Raw genomic sequence first — 27851 nt, forward strand, 5'->3', positions numbered from 1 at the left:
GTGACTGCACGTGACATTTAAGACCATGTCTACTACTGTGGGAATGAAAGAATGAGAAAGTGTATGAAGATTTAAGGAAGCAGACAACTAATTGGCATTACTCACATGGATTACAGACAGGCAGGAAGCAGATTCTACACTTGCAAGCACTTTGATTAATACTTGTTTGGCATCCTGAATTTAAATTAGCTGGGCTACTAAAGAAGCAGGGTATTATGAAGTAGGAGTAAAGTTCACAAAATGAGGGTACAAGAGTTTGATGGAAGCAACAAACATTTATGCCTGCAATAATCAGGTAAAAGGGTTTGCCTTCCCACGCTGTGGGAAAGATTACATCTCAGAACCAAAGCAAAATGGGCAGCATGTTAAGTATGGAAAAGGAAGGAACAATTAATATATTCTAATGTAAAGCAGGGAAGTTCAAAACTTGGAAAATCTTTAAATGTGTTCCCCAATATTCTTCACCTTTAGGTAACACTTAATAAAGTGTATTATCACCTTTAAGTTGTTTCTTCTGCAGCTGCAATATTTTAGTTAGTGTGAGAATTTTATTGAATACTATGCCTAAATTACCTGAGTTCTAATCTCAGCAGTTCACACAACCCAAACTGAGTAGGACTTGACCAGTACTTGACTACTGAAATCCTGCAAGAGGTGATAATGATGCCTTAGTAGATAGCATCAATTTTTAAGGTATGTGTGTATTGCACTCATTATGGCAGCTGTATAGACACTTCAAAGACAGCTTTAAACAATTCCATACATTGTCAGAAGTGTAGCATGGACTGTTCACATTTCAACTGAAGACAAAACATACACCCAAGAACCTGGTTAACCCATGTTGAGCTCCATGATATCTGTGACTGCGCTGTTATCACCCCCTGAGCTCCCTACTTTAATGTTAACTCAGGTTGTCTGAATTTCACAGCGGTCATTAGGTACACCTTAGGACTATAATATCTCATAATCTCATCTGATTTCAGCCATCTCAAACACAGGATGCCTAGTCTAGGCTAGTCATCTAGCCTCCATTTATAATCAATGGAAAGGGACAGATAGCTCTAAAAGGCAGTTCACTGCACTCTAAGATAGGTATTACGACAGGTGGGATGAATCACTCCCTGCAAGTGCCTGGGTCTCTTCATCCACTTCAGAGGAAACTTACGCTACATATCTAGTTTCTGGGGCTCTGAAAGCCACCCTCAGTCAACACTGAGCCACTGTTTTGCTGAGTAAGCTGGTCTACTGTAGATGAGAGATGAAACAGGGGATCTGAGCAGACACACGCATTAAGGAACCCAGTTCTTCATAAGAGTACGGTTTCTGGCATCCCAAATATAATGCAGCATGAGATCATTACTAAGTTTCTTCCCCTGAAGTTTCAATTAAATATGATATTCATCCTCATTTCCTCTTCTGCATTCCTTGTCTGGTTAAATCAGCATCTGTGTTTCATGTCTGGGATGACCATGTTCCAGTGGAGAATGAAGTTTATATGGAGAATAAAAATAAACTTTATAAAAAACTTATAAATAAATTTGGGATTGCCAGCAAGGAAGAACTACATTAGTACTCTACTTACTCTGATGCAGTGTCTCTCAGATGTATACGCCCTGTTCCCTACTTTTCGACGCACTTTGGAAAGTGGAGGGAGAGGTATAAGAGGTGTTACACAGAAGCGTGAGAAAAAAATGCTCATAGTAGCAGCAACAAGCCAAATGCATTTCAAGAGCGAAGATGCACAAGTGTTCTCTTGGGAGGAAAGTACGGAACAAAATGGTCTGAGAAAAGCAACTCTAATGCCTTTTTTTTATACCATCTTCCTCCACAGTACCTATGTGGTGCAGTCACAGACTTATAAAAATGGTTTTCACTTTTACTTTCCTCATAGTTGTGCTATATAGAGATACAGAATAGACTCACTGCCACTGCTGACTTCATTTGTTTAGTTACAACCTCTTTTCCCATTAGTAATTTTAATGGAGACTGTAAGCTATTGAGGGCAAAACTCTCTTTTCATAAGACTATGCAGCACAGCTCTGCAGAGGAGCTGTGATTTTATTTGTGGCTTAGAGACACACTTTCAATACAAACAGCAATAGCTGCAATATCAAAAGAACACCGTGATGGTCATCTTACATGCATGTACTAGGAATATGCTGTTTGGAAGTAGTGTTCCCTCTGTAACGGGATGGAAACAATGTGTTCTGTTGACAAATACAAACCGAGACAGCATTACTATTGGTGAGGACATCTTAGGGAATGGGTTTATCCTCAGACTTGCCCATTTGTTTAACTTAATTTTCTCAAAGCCTTTTCCCTCTTCCTGCAACAGTGAATACATGGTCACTCTGTCACCTTCCTGGGCAGCAATGTCCTCCTATGGACACATCCAGCCGGTGCCATGTAGGTCACTGAGATTTCAGAACTGCAGTGTATGAATTCAAGCCATGAGTGAGGTAAGTAGGTTTCACTTTCATCTTACCCTACCCAGCACACCAGCAGATAAAAGTTATGACCACTGGAAAATAAATTATTTTTACTCTCACAGTCTATTCCTCCGACAATGAGTTTTTATGCACCAGCCCCTCTCTAGCCACAGTGGAAAAAACAAGAACTGACTGGTCCTTGGGATGCAGCTACCACCCCCAACAGCCTCCTGCTCACCTTGTTCCAAAGACGTGCATGGTGGTTGGGGTAACTATAAGAAGCATTGTTCTGTGGGTTACACACCCATCTCAAACGTAAACCTAAACCACTGGCGTATATGATGTCTGCCACCTCTGATGAGGAACACTTGAATCATCCCACCAGTTTCTTACAGCCTCTGCGAACACTCAGGAGCTCCAGTCCCCAACTAGTACAGCTTGTGAAATTGCACATTTGCAAAAAAAAAATAAACCAAACCAGCAGTGAATGATAGTGACTGAAACTATGATGTCTGGCACTTTACACTGCAAAAGGACCTGGTGTTGTACCACTGAAATCATAAACACTACGACTCCTTACTGGGGACCTGAGCACAAGAGGTCAGGTCCCAGCCTTTAAGTGGACTGTGGTCGGGCTTAAACATGCTAACGATAGTCACAGGAAAGAGACTAAACCCCATAGCATAGCCACGCTGAACATTTATTTGGCTGTATAATCACATTTTGCCCTGATTTCTTACAAAGGGGCATTATAAGGCAAACATTGAGCTTCACAAAGTCATTTAGAGCAACTTGCAAACCACCAGACCGCCCACTCTGCCTTCCTCTGCTCCCACTTACGCTGAGAGAAATCTGGAATAACCCAGCTGATCTCAGTAGAGATTTGTCACTCTGAAAGACACCAGCGCGAGTCACAGATTTTCTAGCTTCAGTTTGGATGAAACCCCAGGACTCGTTCATCATATTTCAGGGTAGTTAGCATTGACTTTAATTAAAAACCTCTTCGCCATGCCAAAACACACGCTGATGCAAACTTCTGTGCTCAGTGCCTGCAACACATCGCTTGAAAAAACAGCAATGCTACATTTACAGTCTGGGGTGGATGCACGAAGTAGGACCTGCCTGTAAAATTTCCTCTTGTTCTGCAAACTCTCTCTCTGCACTGCCCCAATTTACTACAGAGCAAGAAACCACAGTCAAATCAATATATTCTTGGGAAGGAAGGGGGGGCTGGTAAAGTGGTTTTTGAAGGGAAGCCAGAGAATATTCTAAACAGGGGACACACAGGGTGTTTTAGCTGCTGTGATAATTCTGCATAAAGAGATGTTAAGGATCTAGCTCCTTGCTGTAGCATGCCATGTGTCCCTGAATAAAATTACTGCCATGCAGGCTGTTAGCAGAGGAATGCGTAAACAGACAATGTATCCTTGCATCAGTTCCACAAAATGTTGCACAACACAAATGCCTCTCGATGTGTCATTTCCTGCTTGGCCACCAGCCCAGCTCCTGACAGGCAGTCAACAAAAAAAAAAAAAAAAAGAAAAAAAAAGAAAGAAAAAAAGAAGAAAAAAAATAAAGAAAAAAAAACCCCAAACCAACCCAAACCTGAAAGATTTAAAGCTGTTCTACTCCAAAGCACATTCCACTAGCCCCAGACTTATCCCTCCACCTTCCGCCTTTGAAAGAAAAGTAGGAGAACTTCCTAAAAACTGTTATGGTTTGAAGTCGAGGAATCTCAAAAATCTCAATCACTTATCTACATTTTATAAGCCGGGTCAGCCAAACAGTTAACAGAGAGGCTGAGCAGAACCTCTCTGCTGTCTTTCGCTGGCTTCTGCAGCATGCACAGACAAAAAGGCAATGTTTGCTCATACCTTTCATCATGTGTGCACCTTGCAAGCTGCAGTGGCAGAGAAATATTCAGGAGCTGAATGAAGCAGGGCAGTCTTCTACTGAAATGCTTCAGTTCAAAGCTCAGAATTACTTTTCCATTCATGCTGATAAAATTGTGGTTGGTGGCTTTGGAGACTACTTTTAATTAGAGAAGAACTAAAGTCTTTGGAATGCAGGGAAAATATAAATATATATAGATTTCTCCTCACTCCTTCCTCACGATTTCCCTCCTGACTGGGTTTCAACTAAAAGCAGCCAAAAAAGAGGACACGTCTCCTGCTGCCTATGGAAGGGCAAATAATTATCTCTCTATTTGTAAAGAGGTAAGGCAAAGGCATTCAAAGGGAGCTTAGGTAAAGTTTTGGGGTTTTATTGTTCTGGTTTTTTTCCTCTTTTAATTCCTTTACAGTGACCTCTTGCTATCTGTTGCTCAGTTATGACCTCATGACAACTTATTCCTCCGGAAAACTTCTTTCAGTTCTCCCAGCTGGAAGGCAGCTCTGCTGGCTAAGATCTGCATATGGCAGAGGTTTTATCCTGGATATGAGGAGAGAAAAGTATCTGCATGATTTCCCAATGATTCCCAAAGAACTTATACAACTCCCTCTCGAGACTCCATCACTCAGAGTGCAATGTGCTATCTCAACCCAGCACAAAGACTGTACAACACAGCAGATGTCCCTGGATGGCAATCTAGATAGACCGAAATAGATAATTAAAAATAAATAAATCTTTTCCAAGGAAAAATAAACAGAAGACCTCTTCTCATATAGAAATGGGCAGGTTTTCCTAACAGAACCACCTGACATCATTGTCTCTATTGAAAAGTTTTACAATAATAAGAGAGACAAGGCAGTGAGCTTCTACAAGCGTATGTTTAATACAACTAAATGGCACTTGCATTTAGGAATCTGACATTCTGAAGTGCTGAGCATCCAAAACACCAACTGGAGTCACTGCATGCCATGACTGTTCAGCACTTTTGAAGTCAGGCTCTAAATGATTGTGATATCTGTCATGGTATTGCTGCTGCTCCTACTGCTGCTGGAAAGCACGCGGCATTCGCTCACTCGAGTCAACTTGCCAACAGAAGGTCAGAGTGCCTTGCCTTACAAATTCACGATCTTAAGCATGATGTCATGTCTTAAAATGATAAGCTGGCAACAAAGTAAATGACATTTTGTAAAGATGTGCATAATTTTATGTTTACACTACTTAGAACGAAGGTTCTAATAAGTCATCGGTTGTGTTCCTTTAAAGGGAAGTCTTATAACTGAGATGAATCACAACTGCAAAAGATCAAAGTTAAAAAACATCAATGATGCCATGGGGTACTTTTTAATCTTGTAATGAATGATGATCATGTGCTTTTATGAAGTTGGTCCAACTGCCAATGCCAGATGTGTATATTAAGAAAAAAGTTGTTTGTGATGTGACAGCTCTGGTTGAGCTGCCAGAGAGAGGAAAGCTAGGATAACATGCTTGAGATGTCGAAGTGAAATACAGATCCTGGCAGAGAGAGGCACTATTTGCTGATACATAATTTGTTAAGAAAAACATATTAGCTATCAGAGCTGCTCGTTGAATTTAATTCCTTATTGCCCCCAACCACCTAATTTTCCTTATGCAACGTAAATGCCAGGAACACTTCTTGAACAATTACTACCAAACAGTAATAAATCTACATGAGTGTAGGGGCTCTCAGAAGGAAGCAGAACTTCAGTGAAACTCTCACAGCTCACTGGAGCTACTCTTTCCCTGAAAATTCAACTCTAATAACTAGTCATTCTGAAGGTGCCATAGCCTCGAATCAGATGGCAGTAACAGAACTTGCAGAACCAAACTGACTCCAGAGCACAGCTTCACAAAGTATTTATCCAAAATGCTAAAATACAGACATTTGAGCTCAAATTTGGCTTTCTTCAAAAAAAAAAAAAAAAAAGGGAACTAAGTTACTGAACAGTCCTAGATTCAGCTATTCATTGAGAATAACAGGCAGGTATCGAGTACAGAGGCCTTTCAGGTCTGAACCAAGAAACTCCATCAGAACTTGGAAATCTTATTAAGTTGTATGAGCACAGCCTCACTTATAGTCCACTGGCCAATAAAATGGTCAGTCCCAATGCAAGTAGGCTCCCTTTCTGTGCTACAAAGGGTAGTCCAAGTTGTTCTCTGCATCATTTTCAGACTGCTCTGCTCTTCCACAGCAGTTGTGTCCTGTGCTGGGAGATCTCTTTTGCAGATGCCTCAATATATACACGGAAGCAGCCTCCAAATGGGAATGGCTAAATGATACATAACTTACTCCCTGTTTTTTACCCTATGCAAGCAGTTTGCCCAGTGTCTCCAAGTACGCTACATATAGCACAAGCTGCAAGTGAAAATTAAAAATGGGAATTGGATAAGCTCAGGAGAGAAGCCAGGATAAAAATCCCCTCGCTGTGGCAGACGGACACTTCAGCTGTAAGCAGGTAGCAATGCAAGTATCTACATAATGAAATTTATCCACAGCTACTCGCTTTTTCTTCTCTGTTATTTGAAGTGAAACTCTACAGCCTGAACAGTTCTTACGGAAGGCATTTCAGTTCCGATCTCTCAGTGCAATAGCAGCTGACACCGTAGTGTGTATTAGCACAAGAAACACTTAACTGCATTAACTCTATCTATGTTTTTCCACTTCTGTCTTTGTGGTAAACAGAACTCCATGAAAGCTCCTTAAAGGTCTCATTTGTATGTGCAGATTAAAGGCAAAATAATTGCTTGAGATGCTTCCATTGTAGGGATTTTTTTAATGTGGTTATTCATCAAATAATTCTTAATCTCTAAATGTAATTTAAATACAGCTATACGTAGTTAACCCAATCAATTTAGAAAGAGTCTTTAGATTAATAGAAGTTATTTAGATTAAGAAAAAAATCCAGCACTGGCTCATCAGTGATACCCATACGATGTGAAACTGGCTACCAGCTAAGCGTGCTAGACAGAGAGAAAGCCGTATAAAATGCCATATATTAACCAGACTTGACTGTGCTTAAAAGTAAGTGCTACCCATAAAACTGCTAGAACATGACAAAACAAAATTGTCATAAAAATATAGCCAGTGAACATTGCACATACATAGATTCTTAGTAAGTTAGGAAGGTGCACTGCTATGAGATAAACATGCTGAGTGAAAATCTGCTGGGCTCTGTTTAAATAAAACATACTTTCTGTGCACAAATAAGAAACAAAGACCATTCTGTTGATATGCTTTTTTTATCTTTCTTTGGCCCCCAGGGGTCTATGATGAGTCCATAGTTGAAAACCAATTTCAGGTATGATGAGATTAACCAGGTGCATTAATTATCTGATGGCAAAAGAAATTAAGGGCAAACAAAAAGGCACTATATTATATATTTTCTCTCTGCGCTAGAACTGATCCTGAAAGATGAGTCTCCTACTTTGTTCTAAACATCTTCAGTTGGAAGCTTACCAGAGTTTAGGGAATCCAGCATGCTGCAGGATTGAGTCTATTATACCTAAATCAGATTATATATAAATACAGTGGGTTTAGTTCTCATTTACACTGGCAGATAATGTATCAAGACCTTGATGTGAATGAGAATCAGGTTCGCGATTGCCCAAATTCAGCCAAGCACTTAAGTGTGTGTTTAATGCAAGTATGTGTGTGGTCCAATACACTCCAAATTAAGCATGCACTTACATATTTTGCTGAGCAAGAACCAATGTTTGACAAAGACATATATTTCATTTACGGGTCTCTGTTAAACAAAATTAAGCAGATGTAAGTGTAAAAATAAGAATATAATACTCACTTCTTGGCTCTCTTGGCCCATCCACTGTAACCTTTATAGCTCTGTGGTATGTAGCGACTTGGGGGGGATTTGTCAGGACAGTTATTGTCAAAGTAAAGCTCTTCCCTACACAGGGAAAAAAACAACAAGGAGTGAGTGATTACAACATGAAAACAGTCACATGCATGTTCAGTAAAGAATCAGAGACGTTTAAAATTATTCCCTGTCGTTACCACAATCGTGAAAATTAAAAACATAACTGACCATAGGAGTTTTCCTCCCCTTCAGTTTTACTCTATGTCAAGAATATGTCCATGTGTTGACAATCTAAATGTTTCTTATTTAATAATGGGTCATCATACAATGACAGAACAAAAGTGATTCACTGCTGAGGACAAGACAAATTCTTTGCTGTATTGAAAGTGGTGTAAATCCAAAGCAAGTCAGATAATTTAAACATTTACTCCAGTTTTGCAGCTGTGTGACAGAGAGCAGAATGTGGCCACATGTTATTTACTTCACAAAGTTTTATCATTTCATTTGTCTGACTTGACTACAATAAGATGAGGAAAGAATATATTTTCCTCCTGGGAGTCATTTTAACAGGGAATCAGTGTCTCCTGTCCTTCATATGCCAGGGGTAATATGATGATATCATTATTACTGGAACACACTCTTTTTCCCTACATATATTCCATCAATGAAATACTGAGAAAACCCCCAACTTTCCTGTGAGGATGAGAAACTGCTCTGTGCACGTACGTTGCTATCGTCAGTCTGCATTTATTTATTTATCTTTCAAAGTCTGAATTCACACAGAGGTTTCACAAGATCATCCGCAGCCTTTAGCTGAATGAAAATGTTAACAAGAAATAAGTGAAGGGAGCTGCCTGCGTCTGAGCGCACATTCTCACACGGCGCTGGCCCCCGTTTGGGAGACTCACTGACAGTTGTAATCTGTTAGATATGCAACGGTTAGTCATGTCAAATAGTCAAAACTGAAAACTGTTTCAAGACAGGAAAAGGTGGGCGTACAACAGTGACTCAATAAAACAGTCAGCAAACTTCAGCCTTCATGCTCATTTAAGCTGCTACTTTACCAGACACTTAAAACTCTCCCCCTCTCCTCCTCCTCCCTGTGTGCATACGTGCATTATTGTTTCTAGGGCTTTTCCTCTTGCTGAACTCTGAAGGCATTCAATCAAGACACAAATCTTCAATGATATGTAACAGCACAAATTTAATGCATTTTTTTTTTGAGCCTAATATAGAACAGCTTATATATAAGGCATAATACAGAACAGAGCTTTGGCTGTCAAATCTAGTAATTGGTCTTTCTTTCTGGTCCAAGTCATATATCCCCCAAACCTGCCTGAGACATGCATCATTTATTATCAGGAGTGCAAATTCAAACTGCCTTGGCTATATTTTTCACAAACTAGAATGTGATATGGATTTTTTTTTTAAGGAAATATAACCGTCATTTAGAGTAAAACGATTTTCCAGGTGTAGCTGCGTTCTAGTTGTGCCCACCTCTCCAACAGATGCAGGATAGAGGGAAGGTTGGGACCCTGGCAAAGATGCCAAAAATCTTAGGAGGCCGAATTCTATCTCTCTGGATGGCTTGAGGTGGCTTTCCCTGGTTTCATTGAGAAATTGACTGTTTCTCAGATCTTTTGAGAGTGATCATCAGAGGAAGAGAGTTAGGTGTAGGGAGAACGTCCAGTCTTTGTCCAGTCCTGACCATCCACCATCCCCAGCATCAGAGTGTGCATAGGCAGCCTTCAGACACCAAGCAACAGCACTGCCGAAGCACATAGTGCCTCTGTGCCTGCTTGTTTAGGGCTGAAAAGGGTCCATGCCTTTTATCCCTTTCCAAGTAGGAATTCAGCCTATTGCTTGGATGTATATAATCTGCCAGGGACACGTTTAAAGCCTCCTTTGGCACCAGCTTACCATGTCAAAAAGTTCTGACTATTAAATTGTACGATGGTGGCATTCAGATCACAATTACACACATAAAATCAGTAGAATATTAGAATATTATTGGTAACAAAGATACTAAAGGGAATTTCCATATACCTTTGAATGAAAAGTTTGGCCTTCCAATGCTACTGTTCTATTTATACACCAAATCAGTATAAAAGTCTATCGCGATTAAAAATTAACCAAACAAAATATACTATGTCTAAGACCCTATAAAATCATTCTACAGAAAAGCACTGCAAGGTCTTCTACACTAAATATATCCCAACAGTACAGTAGCCAGAAAAAGATGCATTCTTTATATAAAGAGCTACATTTCAACCTCACCTGTAAGCATTTCTAAATTGTCACCTCTCTGCCAGCCTAAGCTGAACAAGTAAGCATCTAATCTGAAAGGGAAAGGAGTTTGTTCTCTGACTGGTATTCCATCGAACCGAATCATTGATGCAGTAACACTGACGAAGCCCTCCCGCACTCAGTAACTGATACATCACTTCCTCAGAGGGTGCTGTGTGGCCGGGCCAGCACACTCAGCTCCCAGAGCTTTCAAGAGATGATTGACATATTACAGGATTATGAGCAAAATAAATTTTTAGGGTCCCCTCTTTCAGTGATGCTTGTGCCTTCCACTGATATTTCACAGATATCCCTCCTCAGCTACAAAATCCTTTAATGCACTTTTTATCACCTTTCTTTATTGCCCTTTGTCATTTCAACTATCCATTTTCAGAGGCTAAAGACTAACTGTAGTTCTCTTTTATTAAATTCCCGGCCAAGCAGTCATCTGGCACTATTGCTTCAGTGTGTCTAAACTGTGCATTCTTTGTTATTCACACATGTGAGCTGAGCTGACACAGAGGAAGACAAGATGGACATATGCTGAAGCACAAGGCAAACCCCATAAATTAGTTTGAAAGGAGACTCAGCAGCTTGTGTGCGTTGCATATTTTTTCAGTTAGATGCTAATGTGATTAAAGTATCAGGACACAACAAAATTAAGGTTATGATCCTTTGCTTATTGAAGACAGGAATTCTTTCTTCTCTCTGCTGTGGATCAGGCTTGTAAAAGTGAGCTACCGCCTGAAAACCACATACAAACAACTTCTGCATTCACATAAAGTGCCCTGGTTACTTAGCCTCATGAATCCAGAAAAGGTGTTTAAGAGAAATTACACAAATGAAAACGTGAAGCTTCTGTCAGGCAAGCAACATTAATATGTATAAAAATCAAGTTTCTCCATTGAGCCATGGGAAGCAAGAAAAAAACGTGGGAGAGGAGGTGAAGTGGTAAGTTGATGATTCAGACTCCACAATCAAATTTAGAGATACAGAGATCAAAGAGCAAGCTGTTTAGAAAGATGTAAATCTAAAGTCAGGAACAGGTGTGGATCAGTTTCTTGCTACCGAAAAGTGATTTCTTTATTACTTTATTTTTCCTCTTCTACTTCAAGACCTGCATCTATCGATATTCATCTGCGTAAGGAGCTTTCTCACTTCTCTTTGTAACTACTGCTTTCTTTTCCTGATACTTTAAGCAGAGTTCTAAAAATCTATCATTAATGATAACCCTTTCTCCTTCTCTCCCTCGCTCTCTCTCTCTCCCTCTCTGTTCTAAGTCTGGAAGACAAGTCTGGACCAATTTCTCCATCCTGCCTCTGGCAGCAGAATGCAGCATTTCAGATCCTCCACTGAGTCCCGGCTGCTTCAAAGGAAAAGCCCTACTTTCTTCCGTTAAGATCATAAGAAATATAGGGGGAGGGGGTCAGCTCTGTTTGGACATAATTACACTTCATCAAAAGAAGCTTTCTTCATCTTCCATGCGTGAAAAGTCTGCAAGCAGTTAAGTCTGTCTTTTTTCTTCCCCTTTTTTTTTTTTTTTTTTTTTTTTTAAATATAAAAATTGCTATTTGGGAAACTAGCCAAAACTCAGAAAGCCAATATAGTAAAACAGTGCACACCCTTTGTTTGTCTTTGAAGTCTCTTAAATAAATATGTTGAGGGTTTGAAAAGTACACTATCACTTTTCCATAGATTCTACCCAGATTGATCAGAGAAGAAGTCTATTCCAAGTCTGCTAGATAAAAATATAAATTAAAGTACTGGAAACAAATTTTAGGAGGTTTGTGTTTATGTGTGTCTGTAGCCATATCTACTGAGGCTTTAGGCCCTCAATTTCATTTCCTATGCTTTAATAAAAAGTATATATCATAGGTTTCAAATGAAATTCACAGATCAGAGGTAGCAGTCCATCACATTTCAGTTCTTTTTCAGCACTACTGAAAGACTGATACACTACTGAACTTTTACTGTAAGGCAGCAGTAGTGATGGAGCCAGAAAACTTTCAAACCTAATCCATCAGCAGAAAAACAAAGCAGAGTGTTTTTTTAAAGAAAGCAAGACAAATGGAAGAGATAGGTAACACCTTATCCCAAAGGGCAATGAACTCCATATTTATATTGCATTACTGGTGCAATAGCTATTCCGTCTTTCAAGTTATTCTTTATTATTGGTACTTTTTAAGTTGTAAAATGATAAAGAGAATTGTTGGCCAGGTCACTAAAATAAAAAATAGCCACTGTAAGCCACGCTTATGGACTTACTTTCAGAAAGCACTTGTAAAAGCGTGCTGATTGATTTAGACTACCTAGGCCTCTGTCCTGTGTTTGGGGTTTTTTTGGATAAATACTCTTTCCTTCCTTAAGATGAATTGCAACTGCTTTCTAAATAATATTACTGTACAATTAGTTTATTGCTGATTTTCCAGCACAATTGTTCAGCTTCCATTGCTTTGTTTTGCCCTGTGCAGGGCTAGTTAAAAAAAAAAAAACCCCGACAAAACCTGAATAATTATTTCAAATACGTAAAGGAAAAATTATGTTGGTTGAATCAATGACTGATAGAACAAGCCCCTCTGAAGATTCCTGCACTACTTACTGAAGCGCCAGCTTCCTTCAAGCTACCCTTTCAATCACTACCTGAAATTTGAAAGCAGCCACAAGACTCTTAAAAGGAATTCTTGCAAACTTGCAGTGATTACAAAGGATTTCTATGAGTGCAGGGCAGTTTCCAGATTATAGGAAGCTCCTAAACAGCTGGAAGACAATGACAGCACTCTAACTCTTAAAAAAGAAAGTTAGTTACCCTGTCATTTAAAGTAAAGGTGAAACTTAGTTCAAACCCAAGCTTACCAGCAATTCATAAAAAGTCAACCAGTTTACTGAAAAGTACAGCTTATTTTTGCAAGTCATATGCAGTATGATTGTAAGGGGCAGGGAAGTCACTAGAAAGCTTTCCACCAATAGCCGTGAGCCTTTAAAGATGTAAGCCCTTAAAGAATATAACCTATAGCATATGTGATATGCAAAATCCCTTTAATTATAGCTCTTCTGTAACTTCAGAAGCAGCTCTACTGCTAAAGGGAATTCTCCATCTCTCACTGCCATGGCCTGAGATACACTCTCTGACTCCACATAACCCAGATCACAAATATCCCCACTTCTGTCTACCTATGCTGTGGGATTAAAATAGGGAAGCAGGTACTCCGTGGATCATTTTTCAAAACCTGTGTCTAATAAAAATGTACAGAGATGTGAGGAGCTAGAAAAACTTAGGAGAAACTCAACTTGTTTAAGTTGCAAAAGTGCTGAAGTTTGCAAATAAAACAAATATTCATCCCTCCAAATGAAAGGGCAACAATGATGTATTTACAGACTAATCAGTATTTCATTGCAAAGTAAGTTTGGTGTCTAGACATTGGTTTTACTTCTTGATGGACGTAGAGAACGCAGCGGCCTACCTCTTCCACTTCTGCCCACAAATCGTAAGTCATTAAATCTGGCCACCTGGTTCTTCATCACGGCAGAAGCATTTCGCAGCTCTGCAGAGTAGTTCTCATCGTTTCCAGCCATGACAGTGACCACCGTCCCATCAGGCACTTCTCCTAAGGCCACCACCTGTTAAAATGGGAAGACAACCGCAACTCATGAAGCAACACTTTGAAAACACGTGTCTCCATCCCAGCTTTGCAGGCTGCCACTCTCATTACGAAGCTCTGTGGCAGCTTCTCCAGCTCACTGTGGTGAAGAGTCATGTACTAGCTGAACACAGAACAACGTGCCACATCAAACAAAGAAACATCTTGTATTGTCTCCCTTTCTCATAGCCTAATAGGGAGTTTCTTCTTTGTTACATTTCTTCAGAAACATTCAACATCCTTATGTAGAGTGTATGGTTTAATGCTTCCTGAAGGCCAACTTTGTTCTTAGCAACCAGTGAGCAGCGAGAAAACATGAGGCATAGCTTGTATCCATAAATTATATGTGCGAATGCATTTGAAATGGAAAGTTAGTAATCGCTACTAGCAGCCTTATCCCCCAGATTCGGTTCTACTCTCTGCTGGTTGCATCATCACCCTGACCCCAGAGCTCCTCAGACTTCAAGCTAGAGAGAAACCCCCATCCACCCATCCCAGGAATGGCATCGAGGGCATTAGTAGACAAAGCTCTCCACCCAACAAGCTGCTGTGATGGAGGACTTGATGGCTGGAATTCAAACTCTTCAGATGCAATATAAAACAAAGGCTGTATTTCCTTGCAGGCATGTAAATTTTCATAGCGCTCGCAAGAGTCACGTGTGGTTAGTGCTGATACCTCCCTCAAATTCCAGGATGGGTGAACAGAAGATATCAAAGCATTTCTCCTTTATGTTTCAGCTAGCTGATAGTCTCACTTTCCTGCTTCAGTGGTTCTGTAGCCACTCCAACATCTGATTAATAAATGCCACAGAGCAGACAGCTACTGTCTTCTGATTTGAAAGCATCAGGGATACCTACACTGTTACTGCATTTTGACTTATAAAAATAAAAATAAATGGGAACACTAAGTTACTACAAAGAAATTTTACACATTTCTTCACATGGGGCAAAGAAGTCACAAAGTAGTACCAAGAAAATTATTTCCTTTTGCCCAGTTAGCTAACACTGATGCTGGAAATAAATTCACAACAAGAAGAGATTCAGAAATACTGCATGGCTGAGCTTGAACTTGGAAAAAAAATTATCTTGAGACATGAAGTCTTGCAGTTTCTACCAGTTTACATGGCCAGATATGACTTTTTATATTATTTGTAGTAACTTATTCTGTCTCCTGAAATATGTATTATATTTTGTCATAAGCCCTGCTTGAAATGTCTTTCCCATAAATGATCCTGGCTGAAACTAATAATTGCAGGTTGCACTGTAATATTAACTAAGTGGAAAGGATGAGGAGTTCTGAATATATAGGGAGAGTAGCCCAATGCACTGTACAGTGTTTCTCTAAAACGATTAAAACAAATGACAAGGGCATACAAAATCTGAAAATATTTAAAATAGACTATATTACTGAAAAACATAGCTAGTCTTCTTTAAAATAAATATTGAAGAGAAAGAAGAAAGCAAAGCTGAAATACTGTATAAAAAGGATCTACCCTGGTGCTTTTCTGTTCTTCCATAAAAACACCAGGTATTACCACCCAAAAGTGGAAACTAAGTTTTGCCACAAAATACTGTGAGGTCCCCATCTACCAAGCAAAGATTTTACTTTAAAGTGACATGAACGTCCCTGAACATAAAAACACAGGAACCACCGTTGTAGATAAGATCTGAGGTCCCACTAACTCACTGCCTTGGGTCTGACAGCAACCAGGTCTGACAGCTTCAAAGTGAGGTGTAAGGAATAATAAATAATAATCAAATAAAATACAATAATCTACTGAACAGATTATATAGAGCTGACTCTAACCCTTAGTAAATGAGTATTGGCTTAAACTCTAAAGCATGGGGCTTCAGACTTCTCATAGAACACTCCCTTCTCAGTATGCAATAGTCCACGTTCTCCCTGGACAGTGCTGCCGTGCACGTTGGCATCCCAGGGAGCTGCAACTTGTGCTTTTTATATCTCACAAACCAAAAAAAAAAAAAAAAAGTAAAAAAAATCACATTAACTCCAGAAATGCAAAGAAGCCAAGAGCACAGGAGGAAGTGTGAGCCTGCCAGGGGCCTCAGAAGAGGGAGCAGAACGACTGCAGCCCCAGCTCACCTCCTTCTCTTTAGGTAACCAGAGCATTGAGCAGGCAGCGGCATCGCATCTCCGTCTCAACCCAGTCTCCCCAACACGGGTTCAGCTTGCAACACCTGGGCAGGAGGGACCAAAATCTCTTAAGAGGTCCCCTCGTCCCCTGTTGCTTTTCAGGGCTTTCCTCCCTACCCCTTCCACTCAATGATGTCAGTTCAATTTGTCAGCTTAGGCATCAGCCTAAAACTGCACGTACCACTGCCAGAGTCACTGGGCTGACTGCACCTAACCAAGAACTACATCACTATTGAGCTGCACTGGCTTTTGGGTGCAGTATGATGCAATATCACTATTCACCTCATTACGAGAAGACTGAAGGAAAAGACAAACTGAAATCAGAGGGGAAAATGAAAACTTTAGCTAATAAAGTCCTATTACATGGGAAGCTCCGCTGCAGTAAAATTGTCTTTTTCATAATTTCATACTTTTTTTGCTACAAAAGACTATTGCACACATACATAATAGCACTGGGTAGGAAAAAAGCTTTGCAAAACAAGTTCAAAACCTGGAGAAATACACGTCATTTTAAGAATTTTAAAAAGTAACTTTACATACTGAAGGACTGTTGGCATAAAGCTTGATTTGGTAATTTTCTGCCATGTATCAATCCAGAATTATTTACATACTCTTAGAAAGAGGATTGCAAGTGCACTGTGAAATGAATGAGTGCGTAAAAACCTAAAGATTAAAAGCAGCCACAGTGCCCATTCCTGACCTATTCTTCAAACATAAATATCTCTGTTATTTCAAAATCTTCATTTTCCACATTAAACCACCTCCACATTTTGGTGATTAAAGGTAGAATTTGCTTTTTTTCTTTTTGTAACTAAAGCTCAAAAAGGTACACGAAGTCAGATGAAGCCACAAAATACAAGCAAACCGATTCTTACAAGTTGAAAATAACTATGTATTTTTTTGCATAACACAATTCTCATCTGGTTAGGCAACCTGTTTGCCCAGTTTCGGTCCAGTGGGATTTGAACTGGCCAAAGTATGTACCCTAAAGACGGAAGTTGTAAGCACGAAACAAAACTACTATACAACAGCAGGTACTAAGCTTTTCTGCAGACTAAAATGCTTGTTTTGGAAAAAAAGCTGGTGTACATGCTAAATAGTTACTTTCAAGCACTGATATCTATCACTTCAACAATTTTCTTGTGAAACGCTGAATTCAAGCTGCCTCTGAATGTAAAATCATCTGTATTGAGAACGCGTTTTCCAGGGATTGCCAAAAGAGCATCTGATACTATTAAAAATATTTTAATGTTCTGTAACTTAAAACAGAATAGCTGATTTGCACTATTTTTTGTTTCAGAATATACATCTGGGCTGACAATTTATACAGCAGGTTTCAGCTTGAAGCTATTTAAAACAGCTGAGTTATAAACTCTGAAAATTGGGGTTTGGAGTGGAAATGCTGACAGACCCTTAACTACTGTGGTGCTACTGGAGAGAGCTTTTAGGCTTCACGTCCATTTTTTAAACCCTGTCTTTAGGTCCACCAAGACTCTGCCACTCTCAGCATCATAGAGAAGCCACATGTCACATCTAACGTGGCAATTTGGGTTTTTATGCCTTTCAGTAAAAACTCCCAGGCAGACACATGAACAGAGGGGTAAATCCTGACGACTCTGCTCAAATAAAGTACCGCTGGCTATTAAGATTAAGAAGTGCATATAGTCTGGACATGGGTGCACAATATCCATTTATTTTATGCTGCAATATTAACAGATAGTTAGAGCTAAATTAATAGGTACATGTCTACTACTCTTCTCCACAAAACCAGCCTGCATTAACAATCTTATTAGGACACTCAACAGGGACTCCTTCCCCAGCATGTATTAATACTTAAATACCCCAGCAAATATTAATACTTAAAACCCAATCTAATACTAAGCCAACATTATTTCAAAAAATTATAATCAAACCAGCACTGTTTATAACACACTTCCTCTCCTGCATATGATTTATATGTTTTTTTTAAATTAAAACAGTGCTACATCCAGAGTACTTTTTAACTAGACTTCTGTGAGAGAATTATGACACACTTAACACACCACTCAAAACATTATCATCATCATATTATTTATTGCCAATAAAACTTCAAAAAGTGTGTTGTCTGTGAGCTATTTTACTTTCAAGTTACTGTTTAGCCGAGATTTCTATAGCCCAAATCTGTCTTTTTTTCCTTTCCAGAGATAATTCATATTCTGTTCTATCACAGTCAAGTGTTTCACTCCACATGCAACTTTTTTGGTGCAAAAGCACTAGCCAGCCGTATGCAAGTTACATTTAGAAAAATGAATTTTTTTTTTTAAATGGTCAAAATTAATTTAACTTAGTTTCAAATTAATTTGCCAGTAAATGAGGGGGTAAATATCTTCAGCATGTTTTAAAAAGTATGCACTGCATCTGTGGAAACACAGATGCACCCATAGCAGAAGGGTGCCAGGGGCAAGGTGCACTCCTGATGCACCAGCAAATTGGTCAGATCTACACCTCCCTGTCAGCCATAGGACTCAAATATATGACATGTATAAGTGTACGTATATGAACTCAAAAAGCTTTGGAAATGTACTAATCCCTTTTCTAGCCTTTTACCACATGTAAGTATTCTTATTGAAATCATATTCTAAAGAGCTTAATATTTAGTTTAGATCTTTCCCTTATTCTACTGAACTGCGACCGCATCCTTTGAATTGCTGTAAGGTAGGAGAAGGCTCAGACCTTTCAAATGAAAACTGCAACATGAGTGCAATAACATAAGATCTCCCTCAACCCTTCTATAAAGAGTAACTGTAATACCAACTTTATCTAACGCTCAATTAAATGATAATCACCATTCTCCAAAATCTCCTCCTCCTTACCCCGCAGCCCCTCTGAATCAGTCACCATGACCCACACCTAGAGAGCCTTCGAGTGCTACACCGAGTCACGAACGCACAACACAACCCATCTTTCTGCCAGTTCTACTGAGCCCAACCACTGTGTCCTGCACAAGCAGGCCCTGTGCAAAGAATTTGTTCCTCCTGCTACTCTCAGCTCTCCAAGCCGCTTCCCCTATACTTTAGCCAACCCTCATCCGCACGCCTGTAATGTTTTGGAAGCAAAGCTTCATCTTTATCCCCAGTCACTTCAACACCAGCTCATCTAACCACTTCTACTGATTTCTCGTGGCTGAACAGCCATGGTAACATGGCTAGCGATCAGGAAACACCAGAACAAGGCAACGTTCTAGAAACACACTGGGTGAAGCTGTTTCCCATCTCTTCCATCCTTTCAGCTATTTCCAGACACATTATTTTTCACATAGCGGGTGTGGGAGCGACGACTCCCTTGCAGGGCCACCCCACCTGTGGGGCAGGTGCTTTGGGACACCAAGGCCATCGCCCCCTCCGTACCAAAGGCCACGGGAGAGCAAACTCCAGGAGAACGCTTTCAGATATCACTAGGGGAGGACAAGGGCTTGCTTTAAAGGATGCAATTATTGTTGTTGTTGCTACAGTTCTTTTGGAAAATCTTTTCCTCTCATTAGCACGCCATGGGGATGTAAACAGAAAATTAAAAGCAGCATCCCCGGTGCGGATCGGGTGGTATTTATTATTTAAACGCTCGAACCCTGCCAAAGAGTGTCTTCTGGCTAGACACTTCCCTGGGTGTCCACCAGGAGAAGTGACAGGGCTCCGGCCCTCCCAAGAGCCCCGGCCCCCCCTGTACAGCCCCATCTCAGCCTGGGCTGCCTCAGGGGTAGGGGGCAAAGCACTGGTCACCCTCTACCACTCCTGCACCTCCAGCCTAGCCTTCGAACTGCAGCCCTAGCCCCAGCACCCTAATCCCCCACTCCCACCCCCCGGAGTGGGGAGGGTGGTAGGGGCACCCCCGTGGGTGAGGTACTGGGTTTCTCAGGGGGGGAGCACCCACTTTGCACCCCCACAATGAGCTCCAGCCGATGGGTGAATCCCGCCTTCCGCAGGGAAGGAAAGCAGGATTTATCTGTTTCAAAGGAAAGCACAGGAGAGGGCCTGTGGGGATAAGGGTGTGTTCCCAAGGGTGCTGTGAGGGGGACACAGGGTGCCCAGTGCTGCAGGGGAGCCATGCCGGCACTGCCCTGTGGTGATAGAGATAATGGGCTCCGGAATTCAGGATGGAGATAACTGGCAGGGCGGAAGGGAGAGAGCAAGGGGTGCACGGAACCGGAGCCGCTGCACGGGTGAGGGGGGCAGAGCGGGCATAGGGGGCTCAGGAAGCATAGCTGGGGGGGGGCACGGAGGAACCACAAGACTTGTGGGGGGGTGTATGGGAGGCACTGCGGGGGGTGCACAGGAGGCACTGAGTGCGGTGGGGAGTAAGTAAGGATGCTTTGCAGGAAGCGGGGGGCACAGGGGGCTCTGTGGGACAGAGGGCATAGAAGCTACTGCGGGGGGGGGGGGCGAAGGCACGGCAGGACATGGACGGGATACAGAAGCCACTCCAAGACTTTGAGGGGGGGGTATACAGGAGGCACTGCAGGATTGGGGGGGCAGAGAAGCTCCTGCGGGCCGGTGGGGCACTGGAGACATTGCAGGACGCAGGGGGCACGGGAGGCATTGCAGGATGAGGGGGACAGAAAAGTCCCTTTGGGACAGGGGGGAAGGCATAGGATACATTGCAGGATTGAGAGGGGAACATGAATGGGGGGGAACATTGTAGGATGGGGGTGCACGGGGAAGCATTGCAGATCGGGTGGTACAGGAGGCATTGCAGGAGGGGAGAGGGTTGGGGGGGGGAGACAGAGACGCCCCTTTGGGCCAGGGGTGCAGCAGAGACATTGCAGGACGGGAGGGGCACGGGAGGCATTGCGGGGGAGCGGGGGCATAGGAGTTCTTGAAGACTGGGGGGACGGGGGGCACAGGAAGCATTGCAGGACAGGGGGGCACAAGCGGCATTAAGAGGGGGAGGGTGGTACAGAAGCCTCTGCCGGCCGGGGGGCACAGAAGGCACTGCAAGATAAGGGTGGACGGGGAGGCATTGAGGGGGGGGGGGGAGGCACAGAAGTCATTGCAGGATGGGGGGGCACAGTGGCCCTTCAGTCTTGGGGGGCAGAGAAGCCCCAGCGAACCCGGGTTGGGGGGGCACGGGGGCCCCCGCGGGCCGAGGGGGGCAGAGGCGGCTCCGCGGGAGGAAGCGCGGCGCGGCGCGGGGGGAGGCATCCTCGGCCAGCGGCGGCGGCGGGAAGGGGTGTCTCACCTTGAATGCCACCGGGAGGGTCTTGTTGCAGCGCCAGTGCGAGGGCAGCACGGAGCAGAGGAAGTTGGGGCTGTCGGTGCGGACCAGCTCGGCGGGGTGGTCAGCGATGATCTCCACCATGGTGCGGTTATCGTGGGGGCGCAGCCTGGGCACGGCGGCCGCCGCTTCTTGCTGCTGTTGCTGCTGCTGCTGCTGCTGGGCTACTACGACCGGGCTGACTTCGCTCATCTTGCCGGGCTGCAGGCTGCTGGAGGGGGGGCTGAACCTCCGGCTGGTGCTGGGATCTACGGGAATACGCATCACAACAGCCACAAGTTAGCGAATTGGGGGGCGGGGGGGGGGGGAGCGGTAGGGGGATCGCTGGAGGAGGCGTGTAGTGGTGGGTGGGGGTTGTAAAAAAAAAAATATAGCGAAAAAAGGGGTGAATGAAAAAGTGGAGGGGTGAGGACGAGGGCCAAAAAGGCAACTCGGAAAAAAAGAAAAAAAAAACCGGATTAAACGCACGAGGGAAAAAAAAGAAAAATCTCAGTCTGTTTTTCTTTTGTTGTTTGTTTTTTTAAAGAAAGATGGACGGGGCGGGGGGGTGATGCCGGGGCGGGCGCCTGCAGCAGTGAGGAGAGCGGGTCTGGCCGCGGCGTGCGGGGCTGCCCCTCTCAGCAAAGCCCGGCGGGGAACTGTATGGTCCCGGCTTCTGCCCAGCTGCGAACGCTGCTGCTTCTCCTCCTCCTTCCTTCCTTCCTTCTTGCACAGTCTCTGCTCTTTTCCCTCCTTCTAGCCACCACTTCTTCCCTCAAGTGCTTGAATTTCTTTCCTTTTTCTTCCCCTCCCTCCCCGTCCTTTTTTTTTTTTTTTTTTTTTTCCTTTTCGGATTTTCAAAAGGTTGTCTTGGGAGAAGCCAAACTCGGAGCTGGTTCAGCTTCCCGGCTTGCTGCTGCCGCCACAAGAGGAGCGAAACTCCCAAACCCGGTGAGCGGGTGCTCAGGGGAACGTCCCGGTTTCCTCCGAAGAAATCTTCCTCCTCCGGATAAATATTAAAAGCAAAAAAAAAAAAAGGGAGAAAGGAGCAAACAAAAAGCCTCGCTGTGACAGACGCGACGAGCCGTCGGGCTCCCCCGCTTATTGCCTTTGGCTTCAGGAAGCGGAGGGAAGCGGGAGCTCGGGAAGGGGCTTGGGAAAAGGGACCCTCCCCCGAAAAAATAATCGCTCACGAAGCGATTTCGGCGTGGAAAGCAAGTTACTGGGGTTGTTGGGTGAAGAGGAAAGTCACAGGACTAGTAATTAAAAGAGAGGCTTTAGCCGGTTCCTTTGGGACGATCAGGACTTAAGAAAAGTTGAATTTTTGGAGTCCCAGGGGAAAAAAAGCGGGGAGCATAGCTGGAAAAAAACCAAAGCACAAAACCCCAACAAAACACCCCTCCTTAGGCTGATTTCTGAAATATGACCAAGTAAATTCTGGGAAAAGACAGCCTCAGTTCAGTCCGGTCCTTTTAATGAAGTCGCTGCTGGATCCAAGTCCGTTGGGTTGAACAGGCGAACAAAAATTTTTCCTTTTTTTTTCCGCCCTTGATGAACAACAGCGGCAAAAAAAAAAAAAAAAAAAAGAAAAATTAAAAAAAAAAAAAATCATTCAAGTGTCGGTTTGAGTGATTTTTCTTTCTGAAAAATCGGGTTAAAATAAAAGCAACCAAAACCAACAAACTTCTTTTGGGTCCCAAGAAGTTGAGGTCGGGGAAGATGAAGGAGCTGAAAGGAAAGGGGAAAAAAAAAAAAAAGGGCCAAAAAAAAAAAAGAAAAAAAAAAAAAACAAGCCCGGATTTTTTTTGTCCTGAATGTGGTTTTTGGAGGCTGGGATTTCTAATGATTAGGTTTTTGTGGTTTATATATACAGGACTCGCTGGGTAAGGCGATCATTATGCTGATGAGAGTCAGCAGCACGTGGTGCTCCAGTCCTCAGACTTGTGCAGCCTTCAAAATAAATACAACAATGTGCAACCCCCCCCCGGAGGAGAAACCTCGCTTGGAGTCGCTGTCCCGCACGGGGAGGGGGACGGGGACGGGGACGCGCAGGGAGGGGAGCAGGGGACGGTCGCCGATCTCCGCTTCTCTCCGGGTTTTTTCCATTAACACTTTTGGGGCTTGTTTGTTTAAAAAAAAAGGCATGAAAAATCTTGTTAAAAAAAAAAAAAAAGTAAAAATAATCTGGTGCCAAACGGTTTTTTTTGTGTGTGTTGGTTTTTTTTCCCCCCTAAGTCTCCGGTAGTCTAAAGTCTAAACCATTTCCTTGAATGAATGAAAGCTATAAAACCCCCTTCAGACTATTAAGGTAAAGGGAGTCTGGTTTGTTTTCTCCCTTAAAAAAAAAAAAAAGGGCAGATCTTATTAAAAACAATTTACATACCCAATAGTAAAAAAGTGTAAACGCCTCCCAGCGCAGATAACGACCTATCACAACCCTCCCTCTAATTTCTAAGGCTTTACTTCGACTTGCTACTTCCACCTTCTTGTAAAAAGTCGGCGCTGCGTGTGTGCTCCTTGCTCGCCGCCTGTGTGTGACTCGGGGCGGTGTGTCTGTTTGTCTGTCTGTGTGTGTCGGGGTGTGTGTGTGGCGGGGGGGGGGGGAATGTGTCCTTTTTACGGAGCCTTTGCAAACCCTAAGCCCGGCACCCAGACCCAGCCGAAAAGCCAGGTTTGTCCCGCCTGCCCCTCCGCGAACAGCCCGGGACATGGGCACGGGAGGGGTGGGTCAAGAGACACGTCCGCGGTTGTTTCCGCGTCCCGCGGAACCTCCGCAGCCTCCGCCGGCGCTGTCCACCGCGCACCCTGGCCACCTTTCTGCCCCCCCACTCCCCAAATCAGAGCCCCCACCGAAGGGCAACCCCCCAACGCGGGAAGATGGGCGCACCGGTAGCAGCCCAGAGGCAGCGCTGCTCCTTCCGCATTTCATTTGAAAGAATAATAAGAAGAAAAGATCTGACGTTTGGTCACAGGGGAGAGCTCTCGCTCCGCGCACCGCGGCTGCCGCCTCTGCTCCGCGCCGCTCCGCGCCCGCCGCCACACGCGGGGGCGGGGGGGTCCCGCCTCGGAGTTCCTGCTCCCGCTCCTCTGCCCTTCCCACGGTTAAAACGGGGAGTTAGCCCCCGACCCACTGCCGCGCAGGGACCTGTGTCCTCCTCTTCTATTTTTCTTTTTTTTTTTTCCTTTTATTTTCATATTTTTTGTCTTCACCCCACCTTTTTTTCTCCCTTTTTTCTTTTTTTTTTTTTTTTAATTTTATTTTTCCTTTTCCTGGTCCAGTGTTGGAGGGCCTGTGGATGTTTCCTACCCCGTTGCGAAAAAGCAGTCGCTGTGGCTAACACCACAAACCCCTCCTGAGCTCGCCCTGCTTCTCTGACAACCATAGGGATCTGCTTTTTCTCCCCAAAGTAGCCCCAGGCATTCCCAAAAGACAATTACTAGGGTATTCAGAAGCTTTGGTTTGCTATAGTTTCATTACAGAAAACATTTTTTCACAATTATTTTGGTAAAATGTTTATGACCATAGGTTCTTTTGGCTTTCCCTGCCTTTAGCTGGATGGGGAAATACATTCCATTAGAGCCATTCCAAAGGTGCTAGAAAGAAGGCAAGAAGTTGTCTTCTGTCCAAATACTATATAAGCCTGACAATTGTGATTTATTTCAAACAAGAAGATACATTTCCACTTTTAATTAGTCACACTAAAAGTTTTACAGTCACCTCTCTTCCTACTAAAACAAAATAAAATTAGGATAAATGAAAATTAGTTATTGGAAGGCACCAGTTTAAGGTCACTTAAAATAGTCCACGGTTATTTATAATGTCGAAATAAAATTTTCCACTGAACGCCCTAACAAAGTTTCAGGTATCTGGCACAGCTGATTTTCAGTCTCCGTGCAAAAATATCTTTCTGCTGAACATTTACATGTTTAACAGGAACTTACTACAAGCCTGGAACAGATCACAGCTCAGAGCACTAGAGTTTTATTTCAATGGTTATGGACAAATTAATAAAAGTATGAGGAACGTTTATGGACCTGCATAAAAGCTGGATGGGGTTTTTCAGAAAAAATAATTTGGGTTATGATATATATAATCTGGAACGTTGGCTTGGATTTGGCTGAAATGGAGAGCAACCCTGCTGCTCGGCTTTCCTCGGGTTTTATTTCAGAACTTCTCGGAATTTTAGCCCTGGTTGCAAAATGGGTCATATTTTAAGATGTTAGAGAATTGTAGGAGGTTAGTGAAAAAATGTGCTTGCATTGCAAATTACATCTTAACAAACACCTTCAGATCCTCTTTATAAAACAGGATTTTCATTAGTACAGCTATATTTGCTGCAATTGTCCTTTAGCTTTTTCACTTTTAACTCTGTTGTGAATACAGCTGTAATGAGGTTGCTTTTGGACCAAAAAGTAATGTTTTAAAGAGCCCTGAGCTTGTTTACTGTTAACATTTATCAAACATAGGCCCAGCATACTGCTGTCATAAGCATCATATGCTGAAGATGAAAAATAATTGCCAGATTTGGAAGATTCTAACCTGGATGATGTTCCCTAAATAAATAGTTTTGGTGCCAGTTTGTTGAGCTGGGATGTGCTGTAAATACGACGAACACAGAATATATTTTGAGCTTCTCTATGTATGTAAATAGCCTTTGTGAAACAGGAATAAATGAATGGGTTCACTGGGTTTGTTATTGTATTGGGTATTTTTAGTCAGAGCGACTACAGCAATGTCAGCAATTATTACTATAGGTAAGGACTTGCCAATATTCTCTTTCCAACATCTACCTTCCCAAAGTTTTTTATTCATTCGTGAACATGTGCATCGAGCCAAAATGTGTGAACTTAAGTCAGCCTAATGCTTGGGAAGGTTTTGCCCAAATTTCCATTCATTTCAGTAGGGGCAAGATAAGCCCCAGTGTCTCTTGGCAGTGCTTTACTTTCACTCTGGTTGTAAACTGACTGTTTGCCCAGCTATTCTTTGCTTTTCCTTAAGTATGACAAATAGTAACTCTAGATTAGCACGTTGTTTGGTCCATTAAGTAGGCATGTGGTAATGAGTTCTGTAACTACAGCATTCGTAGTCAGACTACGGACTCCTATAGTTTGTTTAACTCCTGCAACTCCTGCCTCCCTGACTCATTGATTTACAATCCAGATAAAAGAAGATTGTGTCCCAAAATTAGTTGAAAGGATTTAATATTTCAGCACCATGCACTATTTTTTAGTGTTTATAGTTCCGGATACAAACATAAGCATAACAGTTTGAAAGACAGGCTATAAAATGATTACATAGGAATAAAAAACCCTAGTCTTGAGAATATGACTTTTCCCCACAGTATTTTCAGGAGGAGGTGAGGACCGAGAGCCTAGACTCTTGCGTTCTGCCTCAGGATTTGATGCTGATTTGCTCTGTGACCTCAGGCAAGCCTTTTAGCAAGTTTTCCTTCAGTATAAAACTGAACTAGTTTATTACCATATACCTTTTGAAATATAAAAGTATGTGTTCAATTCTCAGAAGTCCAAAGTATTAGCAGGGCTCTGCACTCAGTATTGCCAGGAGAAGAATTCTAAGAAGAATTCTTCTGGTTTCTGGTAAGAAACCTGCCGTTTCACTACTGAAAAAGAGTTGGCTTTTCCATGGCAAGCAGTGAAATGCATGTTATGCAAACAACAAAGTAAATAGTTACTGCTTCTGATTTCTTTTTTTTTCCCAAAATGATGTATTTTCTGCTTCTGTAATAAGCATGGACTGCAAGCTAAGGTCTCGATCCTACCGTACAGTTCTCCCGTTTCCCTGCCTGTCTGCAACCTTTTATGCCCCATTGGAATTGAATGTATTTCAATGAGGTTTAAAGCAGCAAATGACCATGTCATCATTGAAGAGGAAAGAACCATGGGGCTACTTGTCATCTTACAACAGCGTTTGAAACAGAAAGTATGGCCTGTGTTTTCTGGCAGTAAAAACGTGAACGTGTAGTACATTAGGGAAATGTATGGCCTGTCTTTTTCAAGTAAATTATATATTTTTTCTTTATTTTTTATGCTTGCAACATGCAAACTAAAAATTAACCGCAGAAAGTTGTTGGGGTCCTCATAGTTAGGGACAAACTGTTTTTTTCACGTCAAGAGTGACTTCATCCCTTTCCATTCATCCTCTTCCCAACCTCTCTGTAACTAGCTTCAGAATACGGAAAAAGTTGTGTTTTTCTCCCTGAATGAATTCAGATAAAATCATCACATTGTTCTAGAAATATAAAGGCTAAAAAATGAGAGCTTAAATGTTTGGGGGGTTTTTTCGGGGCGGTGTTTTGGCTTTTTTGGTTTTTTTTTTGGTTTTGTTTTTTACTTCTTTCAGTATATATAAAACCAGCATGAGCCAGAAACCTCA

At 42.4% G+C, this 27851-nt stretch overlaps 1 protein-coding gene across 4 annotated transcripts in view; it reads right to left on the reverse strand.

Moving 5' to 3' along the window:
• The window catches only part of RUNX2 (RUNX family transcription factor 2), a 167477-nt gene extending 145380 nt beyond the window's left edge, over nt 1–22097 (reverse strand). For 3 of the 4 annotated variants that reach the window (XM_030489147.1, XM_030489146.1, XM_030489149.1), the window contains exons 1-3: nt 21443–21924; nt 13900–14056; nt 8138–8242 (exon numbers count right to left, since the gene is read on the reverse strand). In XM_030489147.1, coding sequence (XP_030345007.1) covers nt 8138–8242; nt 13900–14056; nt 21443–21742 — 562 coding nt within the window. In that variant the 5' untranslated portion in view covers nt 21743–21924. Of the gene's footprint in view, nt 1–8137; nt 8243–13899; nt 14057–21442 lie in introns of all 4 variants that reach the window. The other variant, XM_030489148.1, reaches the window with a different exon arrangement.
• Nucleotides 22098–27851: the final 5754 nt, after the last annotated feature.

Source organism: Strigops habroptila, chromosome 6 (assembly GCF_004027225.2).
Source record: "Strigops habroptila isolate Jane chromosome 6, bStrHab1.2.pri, whole genome shotgun sequence".
Lineage (NCBI taxonomy): Eukaryota > Metazoa > Chordata > Aves > Psittaciformes > Psittacidae > Strigops > Strigops habroptila.